Here is a 22,593-nt window from a genome sequence, read left to right on the forward strand (position 1 = left end):
CAACATTTCAAAGTAATGCAGTAGTCTTCACCAATTTCAACTGGTAAGTAATTTGTATGAAAATCTACCTTTTTCTTCACCAATTTTTCTTTACTTTTTCACCTTTTACAAGCAAACCCTTCATCTTCTTTATTTTTCTTTCTTAAACTCTTTCATTTTTTTTCGTTAATGGTTTTTTTTTAATAATTCATTCTATCACCTAATCTACAAATTTTTACCCAATTTTCATTTTCATTTGCACATTTTTCAAAGAGTTTTTCACATTTTTCAAATCACCCTTTACCCCTTCAAATTCTGCTTTTATAAATCTCCAAATCAACCTGTCAATCAGTATTCAAACGCATTAAATTTCGCACTGCTCGAGATAATGATGAATAAACTGATCCATCGTCTGCCACACGTTATAATAATTAAACTTTATTAGATTCCAATATTAAATATACACCATCCTCAAAAAAATAAACGTTCCAAAATTACATTAAATAATTCTTCTTATACTTTTACGACGTTTCATAATATTTTTTTTATTTAACGTATAATTTTTGAATTCGTATTTATTAACCTCTACTTTTACCACTTAAGACTGTTCAGTTGGTACGGATACTTCCAACAGCTATGACTTCTCCTATTGCTTTTATATATATATATATATATATATATATATATATATATATATATTCCCTGTGTTTACCAATTCAAAGTCAGACATCTGATTTTTGTACTGTTAACCATTTTGTTCTCTTACAATTTTACTTCATCACCAACCTATTCTGCTTCAATGGAACCATGCCCACACCACAATCCATACTTTCTTCAGACATGGTTGGCGGATTCATTTCTATGTTTTTGAAAGACCAGGTATATTTTTTGATTCAATAACATTTATCTTTCTTATTTAAATTTATTTATTTATTTCTTCTTAACTTGCTAATCTTTTAAGGACTGTGGACACGTCGACCGAGTCTTCATCATACGCTATTGGAAGGACCTTGGTGCTAAATGGACCGTTGTGGATTACCAAAGTAATGTTCACCATGTTACTTACAACATGGATATTCACACTCCAATGATTACTCAAGGCTGGAACCAACTAAGATCTTTCTATGGAGATCAGTCTGACAAGTTGCTTGTGTTCAAATACGTGGGAAATTCATCTTTCGTAGTCCACGTCTCTAAACGTTCTGCAGACACAGGAATCAAGACCAAGTTCCTCAACAATGTTGCCATACGTCGTCCTCTCTCTATGTCGAACTTAATCCATTTTACTGTTGAACTATCCACATACTACTGTCAAGCAAGCCACCTGGTTAGTTTTGAATTTTTGATATTATTTTAAATTTCCATTCCTTTCTAATAATTAATATCTCTTCACATTCTTTTTTCAATATTTGAAGAAAGAATTTGCTACTTATTTTGAAAAGAGTGGACTTTCTTATGTTGTTTTACATGGACCCAGGGGCGAGGTCGAGTGTAAATTGATAATAAGACCTAGGTCTGTTAAGATAGGATCTGGCTGGAAAGACTTTTGTGCTCTTCATCAACTCTCTGTAGAGGATCACCCTGAATTTTTTTTTGAAGTTGAAAGTCAAAGAACAAGCAGAGATATCAAAGTTCTTTATCCAGTTTTTTGGTATTAAAGCTGTAAATTTTTTTTTTTGTTTGAACTTCTTATATATATCAATATATAAGATAATTTATATTGTACTCTTATTTTGTATGCATTTATTATATATCTCAATATATAAGTTATATTTTGTTCTCTTTTATTATATGTATTTTATTATTTTGTATTATTTTTTTCGTCTTCATTTTAGTAATTATAATTTATTCTTAATTTCATTTTCAATTAACAATAATAACCATAACACTAACTGAATTATAATTAATTATTATTATTAGAATCTTATAAGTTATAAATGAATTATAATCTTTTTAACCATTTTTCAATATTAATTGAAAAATAAATTTTAAATGACCGTTTAGAAAGCGTTTTGTATTCCACCGCCTTGAAAAAGTGGTTTAATTGTCTTCAAATCAACCTGTCAATCAGTTTTCAAATGCATTAAATATCGCACTGCTCGAGATAATGATGACTAAACTGCGGATATCCTCTGCTACACGTTAAATAATAAATCAGAAGCCAACAAACGTTTCATTTTTTTAAATTACTTTTAATTTCTCAAGGTTAAATTAATTGCACTGTCCAAGAGTTATCAACAGTTCTCAAGACGATAATCATGATTGCTCTCCGTAATCAACACTAAAACGCTTTGATTACCGCTACATCTTTTCACATTCAAACAATTTTCAACACGATAATAATGACTGCTCTATTTAATCAACAATAAAACTCTTTGATTACCGCTACATCTCTTCACATTCAAACACTTTTGAAGACGAAAATCATGATTGCACTACGCAATCAACACTAAAATGCTTGTATTAGCGCTACATCTCTTCACATTCAAACAATTATGAACACGATAATAATGAATAGTGTACGTAATCAACACTAAAACTCGTTGATTACTGCTACATCTCTTCACATTCAAACACTTTTCAAGACGAAAATCATGATTGCACTACGCAATGAACACTAAAACGCTTTGATTCTCGCTGCATCTCTTCACATTCAAACAACGCTTCTACGTTTACAATTTACAAGTTATCTTCTTTCAATTATACTCATATGTGTTCATCTCTTTAGATCAGATTTGCAGAAGTGCTTCTCCATTACACAGAAGGTATGGATGTATAATTATTACACTTTTATGACCTATGCTTCTGTTCATCACCTTTTTTCTTTATCATCTTCTCCGTTTCATCATCACCATTTTCTTTTCCATTGCACAAACATTTTTAAACCGCTCTATCCTCACCATCTTCTTTTCCATATGACAAACACATTTGATTACTAATACCTCTCTTCACAGTCCAAAAATGCACCTTCCTCTACAATTTTCAACTTATCTTATTTTTCTCATACTCATCTGGGCTATTCTTTCTGATACCAAAGCGCTTCCCATTACACAAAGGTATGCATGTTTAACTTTAATATTTTTATGAACGACATGCTTTTATGTTTCATCGTCTTTTATATTTCATCATCTTTTCTGTTTCAGCAACTTCTATGTTTCTTCATCTTCGATGTTTCATCATTTTCTCTGTTTCATCATCATCATCATTTTCTTTTTTTATCATATTCTCCTTTTCATCATCACCCACTTCTACAATTTTTTTAAGGTATTCTGTTAAACTTTTAACTTTTTATGAACTACACTTCTCTTCACAGTCCTCATAAAAAAATTTGTTTCGTGATTTTCTGTTTTTAATCATAACCATGTTAAACTTTAACTTTTCTATGAACTACACTTCTCAGATGATCATGTTCTCTGATTTTCAATGTTTTTTAAATATTTTATACCATCTACTTAGATGACAACGAAACAATGCATATTGGGTGATCAATCCATACTTGCAACCAAGTGGAAGGGTGGATTCTTTTCTATGTTCATCGAAGAACAGGTTTTTTTTTTAATTCATCAGTTATAAATTATTCACCATTATTATTCTCTGTTGAATTTAAATAATAGATTTTTCATGAACTTTCTTTTTTCTGAAGGATTTTGGTGACGTCAACCGATTGTTTGTCATTACATTAGGCCGTGAACTGGGTCCAGTTTGGACAATTTCTGATAGCAAGGGTAATATGCACCATGTTACCTTCAACATGGATATTTATAATCCAAGGATTACTGATGGCTGGTGTGATATAAGAAAATTCTATGATTTAAAACCACTGAGACTATGTTACTTAAGGCATACTGGAAATTCTGTTTTTGAAATACACCTTTATGATCACTGTTCAAAAACAACTTTGCAAAAATTTCAAACTCATGTTCGATCAAATCTTCCACTCACAACGTCAAAATTAATTCACTTTGAGTTCCGCCTTTCTAAATACAACTGCAAATCAAGCTCTCTGGTGATCTTTCTTACCTTTTTTTTTGTAATCTGTATACCATTATTTTTGTCTTTTTTTAATCTTCGTTTTAATGTATATATATTTTTGTTTTCTAATTATATTTTTTTGGTTTCCGCAGGATTTGAATTCAGACCTATGTAAGTATTTTCGCAATAGTAATTTCTCAGAAATTGTGCTTTACGGTCCAAAAGCACAGGTTCAATGCAAGTTGTTAATTAGAGCTAGATCGGTGAAGATTGGCAGTGGATGGAAAAAGTTTTGTGAACTACATGGACTAGAGGAAAGGGATATAATACTTCTTGAGGTTGACGGTGAAAAAGTAAGCAACGATGTGAATGTGCTGCTTAATATATTTGACTGTTATCATGGCCACTGAAATCATCCCTGAACAATATTATTTTAACGTATTACTTCTTTTGGATGGCCAATGTAATATTTTGTAGCAATTATTATAGACTTTTTTTACATTATATATATATATATATATATATATATATATATATATATATATATATATATATATATATATATTGGTAAATACAACTTTTTAAATCTGATAATTTTAACTGCTGCATATCTTCTTCCATATACGGATATCTTTGCCATTTAATTCATGTCAGACCCCCAAATGTCATATCAATCATTAAAGCTTTTTCAATTAAATTTTATATTTTACAATATATGACCATGATTTATTTCAGATACATCTCATTTTTAAAAATTTAAACTAAAATTTAATATGATTTTAAAAAAGTAGATTGGTATGACTTCTGCACTGCTCGAGAAATTTCTTAATTCTTTCCACATTTTTTTATGCCGTACCAATCCGTGATATGTAATACTTTATTAATTCTTTATACGAATTTAGTTTTTTTGAATATTTGTTATTATATATTATTAATTTAATTCATCCAACCCTTTTGTCTTCTCCCGGAAGTTTCTCGCACTATTGTATGTCATGTAATTTGTATCTATTTTGTTCTAATGAAGTATATTGTGTATTACACTATTTTGTTCTCTTTTTGTACACTTTAATTAATTATTATTCATCCAAATAACCGTTCTCTTTTCTCTGTGAAGTCTGGATTCATACAAACCATGTTCCACCAAAGGTATGTACTTGATTTGTTTTTGTTAACAAATATAGTAATACATGAAGCGTAGCAGTTCATATGTTCTTTTGTACAGTTGTAGGTTTTGTCCATTTGTTAACAAATCCTGAAAAAACATCTTCGCACATAGCTTCTTTCTTCAAATTATTTGTTTATGCAGCCATACTTTTTTGGAGATCTTCATTGTTTCCATATTAGTGATTCAATTAGTGGTTCACTGCTCAATACATCACGCCAAGAGGTAATGTTTTCATTTCAAAGTAAGCTTTTAATGGTTCATCTTCATCAGAAAGCTTTTTTTCCTTTATTTTCCTTTTATATGAAACCTGTGAAAAAAACCATTGCAACACATTACTGGTTTCTGACATCAATAGCTGTTTTTCGCAGTTTTCACAAGAAAATGATAGTATGATTTCTGTAAACCTAGGTCAAATTTTTTTTTCTATTAACATGTCATGTCTATTACTCCATGTTTGCAGATTACTTAATGCTTTTGTACCTCTTGCTTTCTTTAACCATTACAAATTTTATAATCCAAAACCTATGAACCTTTACTTTTTCAAAATTTGCCAAATCCATGTTATCTTTTTCTTACTATCATTGACCAAACAGATATATATTACTCAATAGCTGCTTTGAACCTTTTATTATTTTTTTTTAATTTTTTTAATAAAATATTTTATAATTAATTATTATCTTTTTTATGTGAGTTTAAATATGTCACCAATGTAATACTTACTTTTTTACTTCTCATTTCTTGAATATCTTTGTGTTGAGATCAACATGTCTCTCTCTGAAGTTCAAAAGCAAACTCAAAATGTAAGCCAAGTTACTCCAGAAAAGGAGAATTGGAATATCATCGTTAGGGTGATACGTTCATGGTTCGTTCCAGATTTCACTAAACAGAGGTGTCCTTTTTCCATGGAGTTGGTTATTCAAGACAAAGAGGTTATTATTCTTCTAATTATTTACCATCATTGTTATGAACAAAATATATGTATGTTAAACATCTTTATATTTATTATATTGATGTATTTCAGGGTTCTAAAATACATGCTTCCATCAAACGTACTCTGATTTACAAATTCCAGACTAAAATTTCTGAAGGTCATGTTTATGCCATACAAAATTTCAGTGTTGCTCCAAATTCTAGAATATACAGAACTACGCACCACCCTTATAAGATTAATTTCCAGTTTGGTACCAAAGTTAGTTTGCTTGATGGTAACTTGGTTTCTGATGTGAAACCACAATACACACCTTTGTCATTATTGACAACCACTGGATTCGATACTGATTATTTAGTTGGTAAGTTAATATTTTTTGTTTTTCTACCATTCATATTTTTTAGTTATCAACAATTATTTCGTCCTTTTATGTTATGACTTCTATTATTTTTTATTTAGATATATTGGGATTACTGGTCGGAGTGGGTACTGAAAGAGAATTGCAAGTTGATGGAAAGACAACAAAATTAAATGTCATTGCAATAGAAGTTGATGGGTATTTTATTTCTATGATATACTACATACCTTTTCATTTCTGTTTAAATAATGATTTGACATAACATTTATTGAATGTTTATGTTTCGAATAGAATGTACTTTGTTTGGTATTTATGTCGATGAACTGAATGTATTTCTTTCAAGTGGAGAAGTACAAACTTGTGCTATAAGTATAGAATTTGTGAAACTCAAAACTTTTCAAGGTAAACTTCTGTGACTTCTTTTACTTTTGTTATATTACAATTTTTATTACCATGATACTTTCACATACACTATGTTTTTAAATTTAGATAAGGTTCAACTTCAAAATTGCAAGTTCTGCACTAGGATTAAGTACAATGTTAACTTCAAGGAAGCATCTGAACTTAAATCAAGGTAATGTTCAAATTGTTATTCATTTATTGCAATACTTTCTAATTTTTTAGTTAATCCATTTTTTTAACTTTAATTTGTATTGCCCAGGATGTTTGAGAACAATGAATCTCCCTCTCAAGAATTAACGCAGCTCTCTCAGACTTCCAAACATACTGTGGAAGAAGACTTTTTAACTCTTACACCTAGGACGACCATTCAAGGTCTTAAAGATTGTAAAGAGGTTAGAATGACTTCTAAATTATTTCATGTAATTTTGTTGTTGTCAATACCTTTTTTCATTAATCTTTTATATATTCAAAGGTTGCAACTTTCATATTGTTTGGAACCATTAACCATATCTTGGATGAGGATGACTGGTGGTATACGGCTTGTGTTTGCAACAAAGCTGTTTATCCAGATTCAAAGATGTTCTTTTGCGAGAAGTGTAACAAGCATGTTATAAAAGTCTTTCCAAGGTTAACTTTAACTTTATTAAACTTAATGCCAATTTACATATATGATTATAATTTACACTTTTGGGAATTAATACTTTTATATATTTTACAGATATAGGATTAAGGTTCGAGTTATTGACTCATCCGATTCCACCACATTTGTTCTGTTTGATAGGGATGCAACCACCCTTTTCAAAAAAACCTGTGCTGATATGTTAGAGTCTCATGATAAGGTATACTCTTGAATATATCAACTTATATATATACAGTAATAAGCACAGTGCGATATATCTCTCTGAATATGATATTAAATTACTTTGTTATCGTAGATGAATGGTTGTGGGAATTTTCCTAAGGAGTTTGAAGAATTAGTTAATAAAAGTCTGTTGTTTAAAGTTGAAAGTAGGAACGATCAAACTTTCAAACTTGAACAATCTTTCAGAGTGAAGAAAGTATGTCTTGATGATGATATAATTTAGAAGTTCAATGATTCTTCGTTGAAATCTATGGTAATATATAACTTTAAATTAATTTTCTTAACCTTCTTAAAGGATGTTTATGCTGGCAATGGTGAGTTTAGCAGAGAAAAACAGCGTGTAGTCAATGAGTCTACTGTTGATATTACAGAGGTATACAAATTTAATAAATTTCATTTTTTGTTAATGACGTATTATTTTATTAATTTTATTAGTTTTTAAACTGTACTATAGGATTTATTAGTCAGATTTACCAAAGAAACAATTGAGTGTGCATCCCAATCTCCTGACTTAATCAAAGATACTGCTACGAATGAGGATGGTAACACTTCACTTAAGAGAGAATCTGCAAAGAAGACCTTATCACTTGAATCCATCGAAGAAGACACTGTTCCACTAAAGCTGCTAAAAAGAAATATTAAGAAGGAAAAATTAGTCAAACAATAAATGATTTTAGTTTTAATATTTGAAGACAATTTCTTTTATGTTTGACAATTTGGGACTGTAATATGTGTACGCATGGTTATGTCTTCAATTTCCTTTAAACTATAACTTTGATATTTAATTTGATTATAACTATATTATGCTTTTATTATGGTTTTATTTGTTACAAATTATATAATTTTATTTCTTCCATCCGCTGGTTTGTAAAATATTGTTGACATTTTTCAATTATTGTCAACAAACTTGATTGCCAGCTACATCAAAACGTTTTAAAAGTGATATTATATTTTAGCATCAATTATTTATCAATTATTTTTTATAATAATAAAATAACTTTTATCAAAAACTTATTTAGAAATTCCAATTTATTAGTTATATTTATTTTCATAAATGCATGATATATTTTTCTTAAACAACCGAATTTAGATATTCTCATTTCTTATTTACATTGGTTTTCATAAATAATATATATTTGGCAAACTAATTAAATGTTGACACATTTTAAGTTATGGCAACAGAATTGGCTGCCATACACAAATTTGAATCATTTTTCTTTGTAATGGTTACCAAGTTTATTAAATAAATTCCATTTTCATTTTCATATATCTAAAAAAGAAAAATTTAATATATCATAAATTTACAACCAATTATTATATATTAACTTACTACGTCAATTTCGATTCCATTTGTCTTAATATAATATATAGATATATATATTAATATTTATCTCTATATATTTTTTATATATATATATATATATATATATATATATATATATATATATATATATATATTGGTTGTTACTTTATTATATCCGCCGTATTTAATATTGTATCAAAAAGTCTTTATTTTATTATATATTATATTATATTATATTATGATATTATTATATTTTAAAAATATTTTATAACGTAATATCTTTATAATTTTATATTGTCCTTTTAATGGTCTACCCGTTTTCCAAAGTAATAATTACATTACTGTTTTGAAATCTAATTGTAATCGTCCCGTCTTTTCATGTGGGATTTTTCCTCTATAAATGTTCATCTGCATTCTACCATCAGAACCACACTTGAAGATAAGTTCCGTCATATTCTCCATTTTTCCTACTCTATTTCTACTTCCATTCTGAAAGTCCTACCAAATGGAGAACAACTTCAACCAAGAACAAGTTCTTAATAGAATGAGTAGGTACCAGTTCTGTATTATCCACCTTGAGGATGAGGTACGTCTTTGGTAAATTTTTGTATACAGTTTTGGTTTTACAAAAATTCTTCTACTCTTCTTATTTTTTTCACGGATTTGAAATTATATTATCATTTTTTCTTCAACTAATCTATGTTGTTGTTCAAAAAAATTATATCCTTGGAGGTTGTTGGGTTTGTGGATCGTGCATTCGCCATTCTTTATGATCACGATCTTGAACGTCAATGGACTTTAACAGATGAAGAAGGCAATAGACATGTCGTCACTTATAACAAGAATTTACAGAAACCAATGGTAATAGGAGGATGGAATGATTTAAGGGAATTTTATGAACAACACGATAACCACAATATTTATTTTGGATATGTTGGTCATTCTTGCTTCCACATCACTTTTTTTCCATGTAAATGCAAACCTTTATCTATTGGACGTTTTCTTAAAAGACTTCAAGCAGATGAACCACTTTTCAATGGACCGAAGTTGCATTTTTGCATATTTCTGAATCCAAACCAATGCCATGCTAGCCATCTGGTGAGATTCATTTCATTTATATTTATATTTATGTATTTTAATTTTTTTAAACAATTTAATCGATATCTTAAACTGATTAATAATTTTTATTGAATTCTTTAATTACATTCTATGTGTTAGGATTTGCCTTCTGATTTTGGCAATTATCTTCGTCAAGGAAGATTTAAATACATTCTTCTTCATGGACCGCGCAAAATAGTGAAGTGCAAACTACTCTTGAGAAATCATCCAAAGAAGTCTAACAAAATAGGAAGTGGGTGGAAGGAATTTTGTACTGCTCATGGATTTGATCAACCTATTGACTTGGTGTTTGAAGTTGATCAGATGAAAAGCAATCAGACTGTCAAAGTGCTTACATATTGTAATCTTTAATTTACAGTTTCTTTTATGGTGTTATTTGAAACTTTTAATTATAATTAGTTTTGTTTTCATGTCTGCTACTTAGGTAGTTTTCAAGCTACAAGTTTTTATATCTTCAACAATGCATATGTATAGTTCTATTTTGTTATTAATGAAATTCCTTTGCACATTGTCTCAAATTCTATGAATTCCAATAAAAAGTTTATTCTTAATCTTTAATTCATCGACTCTAATTGATACATACTAGAATTTAATTTAACATATTGAAATGAGTTATAATTAAACATAATTAAATATGTTATAGGTAAACATACATGTATGGTTATATCTTGGTTTAGTATGTTATAAGTAAACATACATGTATCGATACATGTTATAATTTTGCAGACATCATGAAAAAAGAATGGCACATACTTGGTATGAAATTGTACTCTTTGTTCTACTATATATAGTACTGCATAAAAAAGACGTGTTGTAGTACCTACATAAAAAGCATATTTTTTGTTCCTTGTAAGAACAAATCAAATATCAAAGAATTACTATATATATGAATGTTTCTGATCTATTACCAGTCACCACTGCATACTATTACTATTTATAATCTTAGTCTACTGCTAAATACTTTTTGTAGTCTTACAATTGCTTCCTATTACAATTACAAATATTTTTGTTTCCAAAATTGTGATTAGAGGTACAATCTCCCAAAAAAAGTTTAACAAAATCATTCACCAATATAGTAATAAAACAGATAACACTTTTTCATCCATTGAGTCAACTTATCTTTGTTTTTGTTTATTCCATTGACACCTTTGAAAGTATTCCATATGTTTTCTGCTGAAATGGAGGAAAACGATTGTAAAAATGCAAGGCTGAGGAGGAAGTTGGTGCTACAACAAAGGTTTAATGCAAGAAGTAATCAACATGCAGGTAATTTTCTAACATATACCTTGAATCATTTGACTGCACAATCTCTTCATCAAACATTTATTTACAAATTCTGCATTTCTATGTTTATATCTTCTTTGCAGATTACAAAGAACAGAATGCAAGAAAAAAACCAAAAATCGCCAACCATTGTTCTCAAAGTATAAAAATATCAGTTTATTTTTTCTCTATTTGAAAAAATATATTTTGATTTGAACTTGACAACATAGATTGATAATCAAATATCTTTGCTGTTTTAATAATAGATAAAAGAAGTGAATCTGATAAATTAGTCCATAATAGTATCCAAAGGAAGCCATTACAAGAGTTGCATCTTAGTAAGTATTCTTCTTCTTACCTCTTTCTTTAAATAGTGTTGTTACATTGTTGTTACATGAATGCCATATGTATGGTTTTGTATTGTTGGACATAAAATGCTGCTACAATAAACATTTTTCAGATTTGGAAAACAACAACAATTTTCACAATATTAAATCAAGATTTCAGTCAACAATTGGTAAGTTATATTTTTTTGTTTTTGAAGATTACTATTGCAATATCACTTTAACAAATTATAAACAATTGTTTATTTTAATGCAGTGTCTGGAAACAATATATCAAATTCTTCAACTACTTTAGTTGAAGATCCAATTCAAATAAACTTAATGACTTCACAATCCGCAGTTTCTACTATAACATACAATACTCCTTGTGGTGTAAATTTCTACATTTAGCTGTATTTCTACATTGATCTTTAATGATTTCTAATGATTCTATTCATTTTTTTTAATGATTTCAGTTCTCAGCAATAGCATTCACAGAAGTTATGTACAAAATAATTACAATTGCAGTGCAGGTAAGTAGGTCTTACTCATATATACAAAAGTTCATACTGAAAATGACATTGAATGTAACATAATTGTTTTAATAATTCTTTTCCATAGGTGCCACATCTGGAGTTCAAAATCATTCATATTCTGTCTCTAACAATAAAGTTGTCAAATATCTTTTTCAAGTCATACAATTACTTCAAAACAGATTCAATCTTCATGATGAAACAACAACAGAACAACATTGTTCAGACACAAGAAATGATGATTCAACAAGAACAACATATGAAGGTAATTCAGATCTTGAATTGCTAACTTATTGATTTCAATAAATTCCTTTTTTAAATTAGTAATTACTTTTCATTTTGCTAATATTGTAGGAGATAGTACAAGTACTACAATTACAAACGAATTGTATTGCAAAGGAGAGTTACAAGGTAAAGTCACACAAAATTGTACATAATTTCATACATAAAATATTACTTGATGTGCTAATGCTTTATGCTTTTTGTTCAGAACTACTCAATATTGGAGATCCTTGCTTGGAATGCCCATACTATCAAGCTCAACTGTGGTATGAAGAAAGAGCAGAAAAAAGTAACACATCAAAGGAAGTTCAATTTTCATTATGTTGTCAAAAGGGAAAAGTCCAAATTCCACTACTAAAAAAACCACCTGATCTTCTTGAAGGTTTGTTAAATGGTGTAGATCGTAGAAGCAAATCATTTTTACAGAATATAAGATTGTACAATAGCATGTTTTCATTTACTTCAATTGGTGGTAAGATAGATACTTCAATGAACAATGATTCTGCTCCACCACAATTTATTCTTAATGGTCATAACTATCAACGTATTGGAAGTTTATTGCCAGAACGTGGATCAAAGCCAAAGTTTGCACAAATTTACATATATGACACCGAAAATGAATTGAGTAACAGACTAAAGCATTTCAGGTTAGTTGAAATGAGTAACATATATGCTGAAGTTATTTGCTGAAATGAAAAATTGAAATACATATGTTGACATTTCTTTTCTTTATTATGTTTTAGGTCTAACAGCAAGGAATCTGATCTAGATCAATCATTGGTTGCTGATTTGATTCAAATGATTGACATTCACAATGTTCTTGCGAAATATTTTAGAAGAGTAAGAGAATTGTCACTGCAACATATGGAATCAGATTTCACACTAAGACTATTTAGAGGCAGAAACAAAGACCCTAGAGTATACAACACACCTTCATGTGATGAAATAGCTGCTCTAATAGTTGGTGATTTTGGCAATCTGGATGTAGGCAGAGATATCATTGTCAAAAAAATTTCTGGTGAATTAACAAGACTGCATGAAACTCACACAGCTTTCATTCCACTTCAGTATCCTCTAATGTTTCCATATGGAGAAGATGGTTATCAAGAAGATATTCTAATCAGAGAGTCTCATTCAAGAAGTCAATCCAGGGTCAGAATTAGAATTTCGTTGCGAGAATTTATTACATTTAGAATACAACAAAGATCTATAGAACCTGGAAATATTGTGAATGCATGTCGATTATTCCAACAGTTTTTGGTTGATTGTTATACAATGGTGGAAGCACAACGACTGTCGTTCATTAGAGCTAATCAAAAGTTAATTCGTTGTGATATTCTTAATGGATTACAAGAGGCTGTTAATAGAGGAGAGACAGATCCTTCTTTAATTGGAAGACGTATTGTACTGCCTGCTTCATTCACTGGTGGTACAAGATACATGTTCAACAATTGTCAAGATGCTATGGCTATTTGTAAAAAATTTGGCTATCCTGATTTGTTCATTACTATAACATGCAATGTCAATTGGAGCGAAATAAGAGACTTTGTTTTACCAAAAGAGTTGTCACCATCAGATAGACCTGATATTGTATGTAGAGTATTCAAAATGAAGCTGGATGAAATGATGACAGATTTCAAAAAAAAAGGACTTCTTTGGAAAAACCACTGCAGGTATGTTCTATAAGCATTATTATAGACTGTATGAATATTTTTGAAATTACATTTTTTTAACTATTTAATTTGTTCTGTTATATATGCAGGAATGTACACAGTAGAATTTCAAAAGAGAGGTTTACCTCATGCACATATACTTTTATGGTTGGATGGAGAAAGCAAATTGAAAAATTCAACTGATATTGATAAAGTAATATCAGCTGAATTGCCCAATGCGGATTTGTATCCAAAATTGGAAAAAGTTGTAGCAAGTTACATGATTCATGGACCATGCGGACCTACGAGATATACTTCACCATGCATGAAAGAAGGAAGATGTTCCAAATTTTATCCTAAAAAATTCACATCTTCAACTAATATTGATGAAGATGGATATCCATGCTATATAAGACTTGATAATGGTAGATTTGTTGAGAAGAATGGAATTAAGCTGGACAATAGAAGTGTTGTTCCTTACAATCCACCACTTCTAATGAGGTATCAAGCTCACGTGAATACAGAGTATTGCAACAAGACCAATTCAATAAAATATTTGTTCAAATATGTCAACAAGGGTCCTGACAGAGCTACTCTTAAAATAAGCAACAACTCTGCACAATGTGACAAAGAAACCATTATTGATGAGATCAAGAGGTATTATGATTGTAGGTATCTATCACCATGTGAAGCAACTTGGCGAATATTTGCTTTTGACATCCATCATAGATGGCCTCCTGTTCAGAGATTGACATTCCATCTTCCTGGACAACAATCAACTTTGTTTAAAGATAATGATGATATTAATGTGATTTGCAACAGGTACGAAAATGCTAACACAATGTTTCTAGCTTGGTTTAAGGCTAACAAAGTTTATACAGAAGGAAAAGAATTGACTTATTCTGAATTTCCAAGCAAATTTGTGTGGTTTGCTAAAGAAAAAGAATGGAAACCAAGGAAGAAAGGCTACAACATTGGTAGACTTACTTATATTCCTCCGGGCTCTGGAGAACTTTATTATTTGAGGATATTACTCACCATTCAAAAAGGTTGTATTGATTATGAAAGCATTAAGACCATTGATGGGAAATTTTATGAAACATACCAAGATGCTTGCTATGCTTTGGGATTGTTGGCAGACGATAAAGAATATATTGATGCAATCAAAGAAGCAAGTGAATTTGCTTCGGGGTATCAACTTAGAAGATTATTTGTTACTTTGTTGTCCATGAATACAATTTCTAAACCAGATATAGTTTGGAATTCTACATGGAGTATCTTATGTGATGGAATTTTGTACCAAAAGAGAAAGGAAATGAGATTACCAGGTATTTTATATTGTTATTTTTGTAATTCAATAAAAATATATCTTTTAATTGCATTATTTTGTTTATGCAGGTCTTCAAATTGAGATTGCTGAATTACAAAAAATATGTCTCATGGAAATACAAGAAATGCTAATGTCAAATGGTAGATGTTTGAAAGATTATCCTTCATTACCTCAACTTGATATTTCATATGTACATACATTCAATAATAGATTTATTGTTGATGAGCTGCAATATAATAAAGAAGACATGGCAAAAGAACATGATATTTTGCTTAAAGCACTCAATGATGAACAAATTCATGTATATCAGGATATCATGACAACAGTTGTTTCAAACAAGGGAGGATTCTTCTTTTTATATGGCTATGGTGGTACAGGTAAAACGTTTATGTGGAAGACATTGTCAGCTGCTCTAAGAAGTAAGGGCATGATTGTTTTGAACGTAGCATCAAGTGGAATTGCTTCTTTACTACTTCCTGGTGGAAAAACAGCACACTCTACCTTCTACATCCCACTGTTAATTAATGATGAATCAACTTGCAACATAGCGCAAGGTACTCTCCGTGCTAAACTTCTGATGGCAACCAATTTAATTATCTGGGATGAAGCACCAATGATGAATAGAATGTGCTTTGAGGCATTTGATATAACACTAAGAGATATTATGCGAAATGTTGATGATGCCAATAATGACAAACCATTTGGTGGCAAAGCAGTTGTTTTGGGAGGTGACTTCAGACAAATTCTACTCGTTATAAAGAAAGGATCTAGGTTTGATATCATCAAATCAGCCATCAATTATTCAGAGTTATGGAATTGTTGTAAAGTGCTCAAACTGTCCAAGAACATGAGATTAAGTACTACAACAAACAATCAAACAGCCAATGATATCAAAGAATTTGCTGATTGGATATTTAAAATTGGAGATGGCCAAATGGATGTAAATGAGAATGGTGAGTGCATGGTAGAAATTCCAGAAGAGCTGCTGATTATAAATACAGATGTACCTTTATTGTCATTGGTTGAATTTGTCTATCCTCAATTTGTGGTTAACATGATGAATCCAAATTATTTTGATGATGGAGCAATCTTGTGCCCAACTAATGATTCTGTAGAGCAAGTCAATGATTTCATGTTCTCTTTATTAGGTGGTGAAGAGGTGACTTATTTAAGTTCAGATACACCTTGCCAATCTAATGAACAAGATGAAGTTCAATCTGAATGGTTTACATCTGAATTTTTAAATGATATCAAATGTTCAGGGATACCAAATCATAAACTCAAGCTCAAAATAGGTGTGCCAATTATGCTCTTGAGAAATATTGATCAAGCAAAAGGTCTTTGCAATGGCACAAGATTGCAAGTCAACCATTTGAGTAAAAATGTAATCTCTGCAACTGTAATTACTGGAAAAAACATTGGTGACAAAATTTTTATTCCAAGAATGGATTTAGTGCCATCTGATTCAGGATTGCCTTTCAAATTCCAAAGAAGACAGTTCCCAATTTCATTATGCTTTGCAATGACGATTAACAAAAGTCAAGGACAAACACTTTCTAGAGTGGGACTTTATCTTCCACAACCTGTATTCACACATGGCCAACTATATGTTGCTATTTCTAGAGTGAAAACCAAGAGAGGATTGAAAATACTTATATTGGATGAAAATGGAAATATCACAAACACAACTAAAAATGTTGTGTACAAAGAAATTTTTGAAACTCTTTGACAATGAACACATTATAGGTATGTCATTTCTAATTTTCTTTTAATTTGAAAGTTTGTATAAATTTAGATGCATGATCTATTGTTATAATTAAAATATTTGTTATAATTTTGTTGTTCAATGCAAGATCTATTGCCTAAAGTCCAAGGCTTACAATGAACATCATGCTGATTTAAGAAGTAATAAAATTTGTGTACCAAAGGAAGTTATGAAGTTGATTAACCAAAAACAGATTATAGGTATGTAATTTGGTCTTCTTTTATTGTTATTTTTTTAAAGACATTATATTATAACCTTATAGGTTAATAAATATTACAAAATCAATTCCTATTATCAAAAATATTACATTTAAAAAAACCCGTGAGTTGCACGAGTAGAAAGACTAGTATAAATACAATGAAAAAAGAAACATTCACAAATATCATAATTCACATTATATCACGACATTTATAAATGTCATTACTATTAAAGATTGTTTATAGTAGTGACATTTATAAATGGCGTAATATAATGTGAATTATGATATTTGTTAGTATTTCACTTTTCATTGTATTTGTTTTTCACTAAGTAATTTTTAAAGGCTATTAGTTACCTCTTTAAAACGCCTCTTAATACAATGTGTAAAGTGGCGTTTGTTGTGCGTTTAACTGCAAAACGTCATATTAAACTTTGTGGTGACAAGAATTACGATGCTTTCAAAAGACGTTGTGCCCGTAAATAAGGACGTTTAAAAACGTCATTATTTACAAAAACAAAACACTATAACTTATATGATTTTTTGTAGTGCTACTATTACTACTGCTACTAATAATAAAAAATAAAAATAAATAATAACAATAATAATAATAACAACACAAATGATAATAATAATTATACTAATAATTCTAAAAATAATAATAATATAAAACAATAATTATAATAACATTAATAATAATAATAATAATAATAATAATAATAATAATTGTAATAAAATTAATAATGATAATAATAATAACAATATTACTAACTATTATAAATAATAATACTTATAAATAATGTTATAAATAATAATATATAATAACAATAATACTAATAATAATACTTATAATAATATACTAATAATTAGAAATATTAATATAATACTTATAATAATATTATAAACAATAATATTAATTGAGATAGGGGCATTCATAAAGAATAAAGTAATAGAACAGGACATTTATTTGAAAATGAAATTTTAAAATGACAAAAGAACCCACAATTTTTGTACCACCGTTCATATCCAACAAGTCCTTGGTGAAAATCTTTATGGCCTGATTTCTCAAGGTCAAGTTGAAACTAACTTATCGTAAAACTCAAATAATTAAAAGATGGTTGAATAAGTCATTGTAAAACTTAGTATGTATTATCTTCATGTGAAATTTAGTATATTGTAAACATATCATTTCCATTATTGTAAGCTTTACAATGTACATTTTAAAACTTGTAAAAAGATATATTTAGAGAAGTGAGCTAGAAGGTAATAAATGTGGTAATTAATGAACGCAATTAATGTACCTCAAATTTTGTGCTATTTATATTATGTTTATGGGATTATCACCTAGATGGGTCTGACTTAGATGACTAATTACCTTAATTATTCTTGGGATAATTTAACTGCTTAATCATACCTTAATCATAATCTTAAACATGTTTTTCATATGTTGGTTCCAGTAGGCTGACATGTAGCAGGCTAGGTCGTCATATTGATCTTGTTGACCAATATCTAGCCGACCACACTGCAATAGTAAATGGCCATATCCTAAGGGCTGACTACACTTAGGTGTAGATGGCCGAGGTGCCCTTGGACATATATGCTACACTGAATTTACATGTCATTCAATTTGCAATGATTTTACATTTGATTTAACCTTTTAAACAAAGTGTATATATTCACAACATATATATCTTACAAAAGTGACGTTTGAATAAGATCTTAATTTGAGTGCCTTATAGGTTAATTTAAATGGTGAATGTAAACCAAAGTGTACATATTCATAACATATATGTCATGATTACATAAGCAATTTTTAACCATACATGCACTGAATAAATATACAATTGCTAATGAAGAGACATAATGCAACACCCATGATATGTTGATGAATGTAAAAAATCTACATACTGAATTTTAAATATATCCAATAACACATATATGTAACTTCCCTCAAACCTCAAGGCTATAATCAACCACAATCATGATCTTCCTACCAAGCATAGACCCTTGTTTGACACCTTCATAGGTTTCTCCCCACATGCATTGCAAGAATTCTCAATTTTTGGATCAATTGTCGTGGCTTTCGTGGTGTTGTCATGCTTGTTGGCTTGTGTAAGTGTTGAACGCACCCTTGCATGAGGCTTAATTCGGTTAAGGCAAAAGCCTGATAACCTTGCTCCTCTCTTTCCCATGCCTTTCAATGTATGTAGAAAAACACCAATTATACTATAAGAGAGAATGAACAAAACAATAGAGAAAAAGCAACAATAATACCTGTTAGGGTTGACAAATTTTGTAAAATGTTGGCCACGTTAACATTATAAAAAGGAGATTGAATATATTTTTGAAAATATTTGGGAAAACATTTTCACTAAAGAGGCTATTAGTAATTATACGAGTGTCACTCAGTTATGTGACGTCTGACTTGTCCAAAAGGAAGGAGTGTAGAAGAGTATTACGACAAGTTGACTATGGTAAAAGAGAAAATCATAAATAAAAAAGAGGAGGAAAAACTTAAGAAAGATGAAGGAAAAAGAAGTATTACATTCTACATCATCTAATGAAATTGTTGAAGAATAATCTTTAAAAGAAGATTCAACATTTATTATTCCTTCTTCTATAACAACTTTTGATTTTGCTTCTTCTTTTAAAATTATTAATTATGGTAATGATAGAGGACTATCACTGGATTCCATACAAGAAGAACTTGAAGATGAACCTATACAATTCAAAGAACTTATCACAAGGGTAAGGAGCAAGAGATGGGAAGAACTTGAAGATGAACCTTTACAAATTAGTTTATATTTTTATATTTTTTGGTTTAGGCATTCTTTTAAGGTTTCTATGTTTTCTTATACTTAAGTGTTTATATAGAGAAGCACCAAAAGCTTATGTAGATATTTTTGAGTCATATTATATGCATTTGCATTCTTTGAGAGAGGATTCTCTTAATTCTCGAAATAGAACTCTGATTCTTATCAAAGATTAATATCTTTGTGGCGAATCTCCACTTGACTTATCAATCTACTACATTGTGGCATCCTTTATCCTTGTCTTATTTTGCATTCTTCTCTGATTTATTTTGTTGTGCCTTTTGAGGATTCAAATTTAGAAGCAATCATACTCTTTCATGGATGAGATCATATCATCTGGTATCTTGAGCAAGGTTCTAGATTGAATTTCCTCCTTTATCTTAATTTTTTTCTTGTTACATAAAGAAAACAAAAGAAAATTGAATGTTTGTGTTCTGTGTTTTGTTTTGAAATTTTGTTTAGTTTATTGTTCCTAGAATTTTTTAAAGAGTATAAGCCCAAAAGTTTTATCAAATTTAGTTGAGTTTTTAATTTTCCGTGTTCTTCATTTAGATTGTGCATTTCTACATTTGATTCGTGAAAATTAATTTTTTTTGGGTTTTTCTATTAATTGTAGTCCCAATTAACTGTTTTCTTTGGTTTTCAAGAGTTTGGGTATTTGAAGGGCAATCTCTTAGTTTTCTACGTTTGTGTTGAACTACAAAAATTGATGAAAAAAAGAAAGAATAATGGATCCAAGTCAAAAGAAAACAAATATATATTGCAAGAAAAGAAAAAAAAATAACGATCCAAGAGCAAAAACAAAAATGAAGGATTCAACACAAAGTTTTGCCGCAATTTTATTTGTGGTTTATAGATCTATTAAATTGCAATCAGTCTTTTTCTTAGAGTCTTTGTGTTGTCTCCTTTAACTCTTTTTGGTAGTCCTATTATTTTCTAATTTTATCATTTTATGTCTGTAAAATTTCTTGAAGTTTTGTCTAAAGTTTTTTATTTTCTTTAACCACATGAGCTAAGATTTAGATCTCGCAATGTTTTTCACATTGTTTGTTAATTATTTTCTTAAGCTACTACTAGAGTTCTTTGCCAAGCGCTAAAGGGGATTTTAGTGGTAAAAGACAAGAGAGTACATTCAAGAAAAGGCCTATAAGTGTGATACACGAGTGAGAATTTGAGTAAAACAATTATAAGAGTGGTGAGGTCCTAAAAAGATTATTATTACTAATATTTTCTTGCAAGACATGGCTTCTTCCCAGAATAGTGATCCTCCATCACATAAGATTGCGACAATGATGGTTGCACTTGATAAGATCACCTTACAAATTACTCAAATGTAACAACACACTCAACAACAGTTTGAAACACACCAAAAGTCTAATGAAGATTTGAGCGTGATATTGGAAGGGGTGTAAAGAAGGAGAAGGACACAAGATGATTAAGACCATTCTTCTCATAATGATGAAGAGGAGCATATTTTTAGACTAAGAAGAGGCCAAAGACGAGGGAATTTTGGGAAGCACACCCCTAAGAGGGATAATGATGAAGAGAAGCATGGCTTTAGACCAAGGCAAGGCTAAAGATGAGAGGCGGTTGGTAACCACACTCCTAGAAGAGATAAGATGTGGAGGAAGATTATAATCTCCAAATTTAATGGAGCTAATGTCCCAAAAGCCTATCTGGCTAGGAAAATGAAGCTTGACTAAATCTTCAACTCTTATGATTATGAAGATGATGATGATAAGGTTCTTATAGCATCCTTGGAGTTTGAAGGCTATGTTAAGAATTGGTGGAATCAAATTACCTGGACATAGCAAGAAGGAGAAGGTTGTCAATCTTTACATGGGAGTAGTTAAAGGTAGCTATAAAGGAAACATTGTGCCCCTTAATTATAAAAAGGGGATCTTCAACATATTACAAAGAGTTACATTAGGAAATAAGAGTGTTGAAGAGTTTGTCCAAGAGATGGAGGTCACTTTGATAAAAACTTAATTAGAAGAAACACCTATGACTACAATGGCTAGTTTCTTGAAAGGATTAAATAGGAAGATTCAAGATGTGGTGGAAATTCACCATTATGAGACCTTGGAGGATCTTATTCACCAAGCCACCAAAGTGGAACAACAACTTAAGAGAAGAAGCTCCTACAGGAAGTCTTCTCATGAAGAAATAAGGAGAAATATAAAAAGAAGGGAGCTACTTCTATCATTCCTAAATGAGTTTGGTTCTTTATTGTGTGAAAATGTGTTGTGCCTCTGTTGGTTTATTATAACGACATCGATTCATTATTACAACTTGAATAAACATATTTAATGTATTTAAACGACAGTGTGTTGATCCTTGCTTTTATT

General features: G+C 29.8%; 1 protein-coding gene and 1 long non-coding RNA gene across 2 annotated transcripts; both read left to right on the forward strand.

The window, feature by feature from the left end:
- Positions 1-786: 786 nt before the first annotated feature.
- LOC114163486 (uncharacterized) lies at positions 787-17,200 on the forward strand. The gene is made up of 9 exons (XM_085666641.1): positions 787-858; positions 941-1,306; positions 3,436-3,525; positions 3,623-3,985; positions 4,104-4,304; positions 5,875-6,045; positions 6,138-6,405; positions 6,504-6,600; positions 16,096-17,200. Exons 1-9 carry the CDS (start codon positions 787-789, stop codon positions 17,198-17,200), a joined length of 2,733 nt encoding a protein of 910 aa, XP_085522767.1.
- LOC146883601 (uncharacterized) lies at positions 7,110-7,796 on the forward strand. The gene is made up of 4 exons (XR_014984505.1): positions 7,110-7,196; positions 7,277-7,431; positions 7,523-7,643; positions 7,740-7,796. It is a non-coding gene; the product is annotated as an uncharacterized LOC146883601 (long non-coding RNA).
- Positions 17,201-22,593: the final 5,393 nt, after the last annotated feature.

The sequence above is a fragment of the Vigna unguiculata genome, chromosome 9 (assembly GCF_037176805.1).
Source record: "Vigna unguiculata cultivar grain cowpea cultivar isolate G323 ecotype 2 chromosome 9, ASM3717680v1, whole genome shotgun sequence".
NCBI lineage: Eukaryota > Viridiplantae > Streptophyta > Magnoliopsida > Fabales > Fabaceae > Vigna > Vigna unguiculata.

Coding starts and splice junctions, on each gene's coding strand:
- LOC114163486 (XM_085666641.1), top strand. CDS start 787: ATGCCCACACCACAATCCATACTTTCTTCAGACATGGTTGGCGGATTC. Junction 859..940: donor CTATGTTTTTGAAAGACCAG/GTATATTTTTTG, acceptor TAATCTTTTAAG/GACTGTGGACACGTCGACCG. Junction 4,305..5,874: donor TTGAGGTTGACGGTGAAAAA/GTAAGCAACGAT, acceptor CTTTGTGTTGAG/ATCAACATGTCTCTCTCTGA.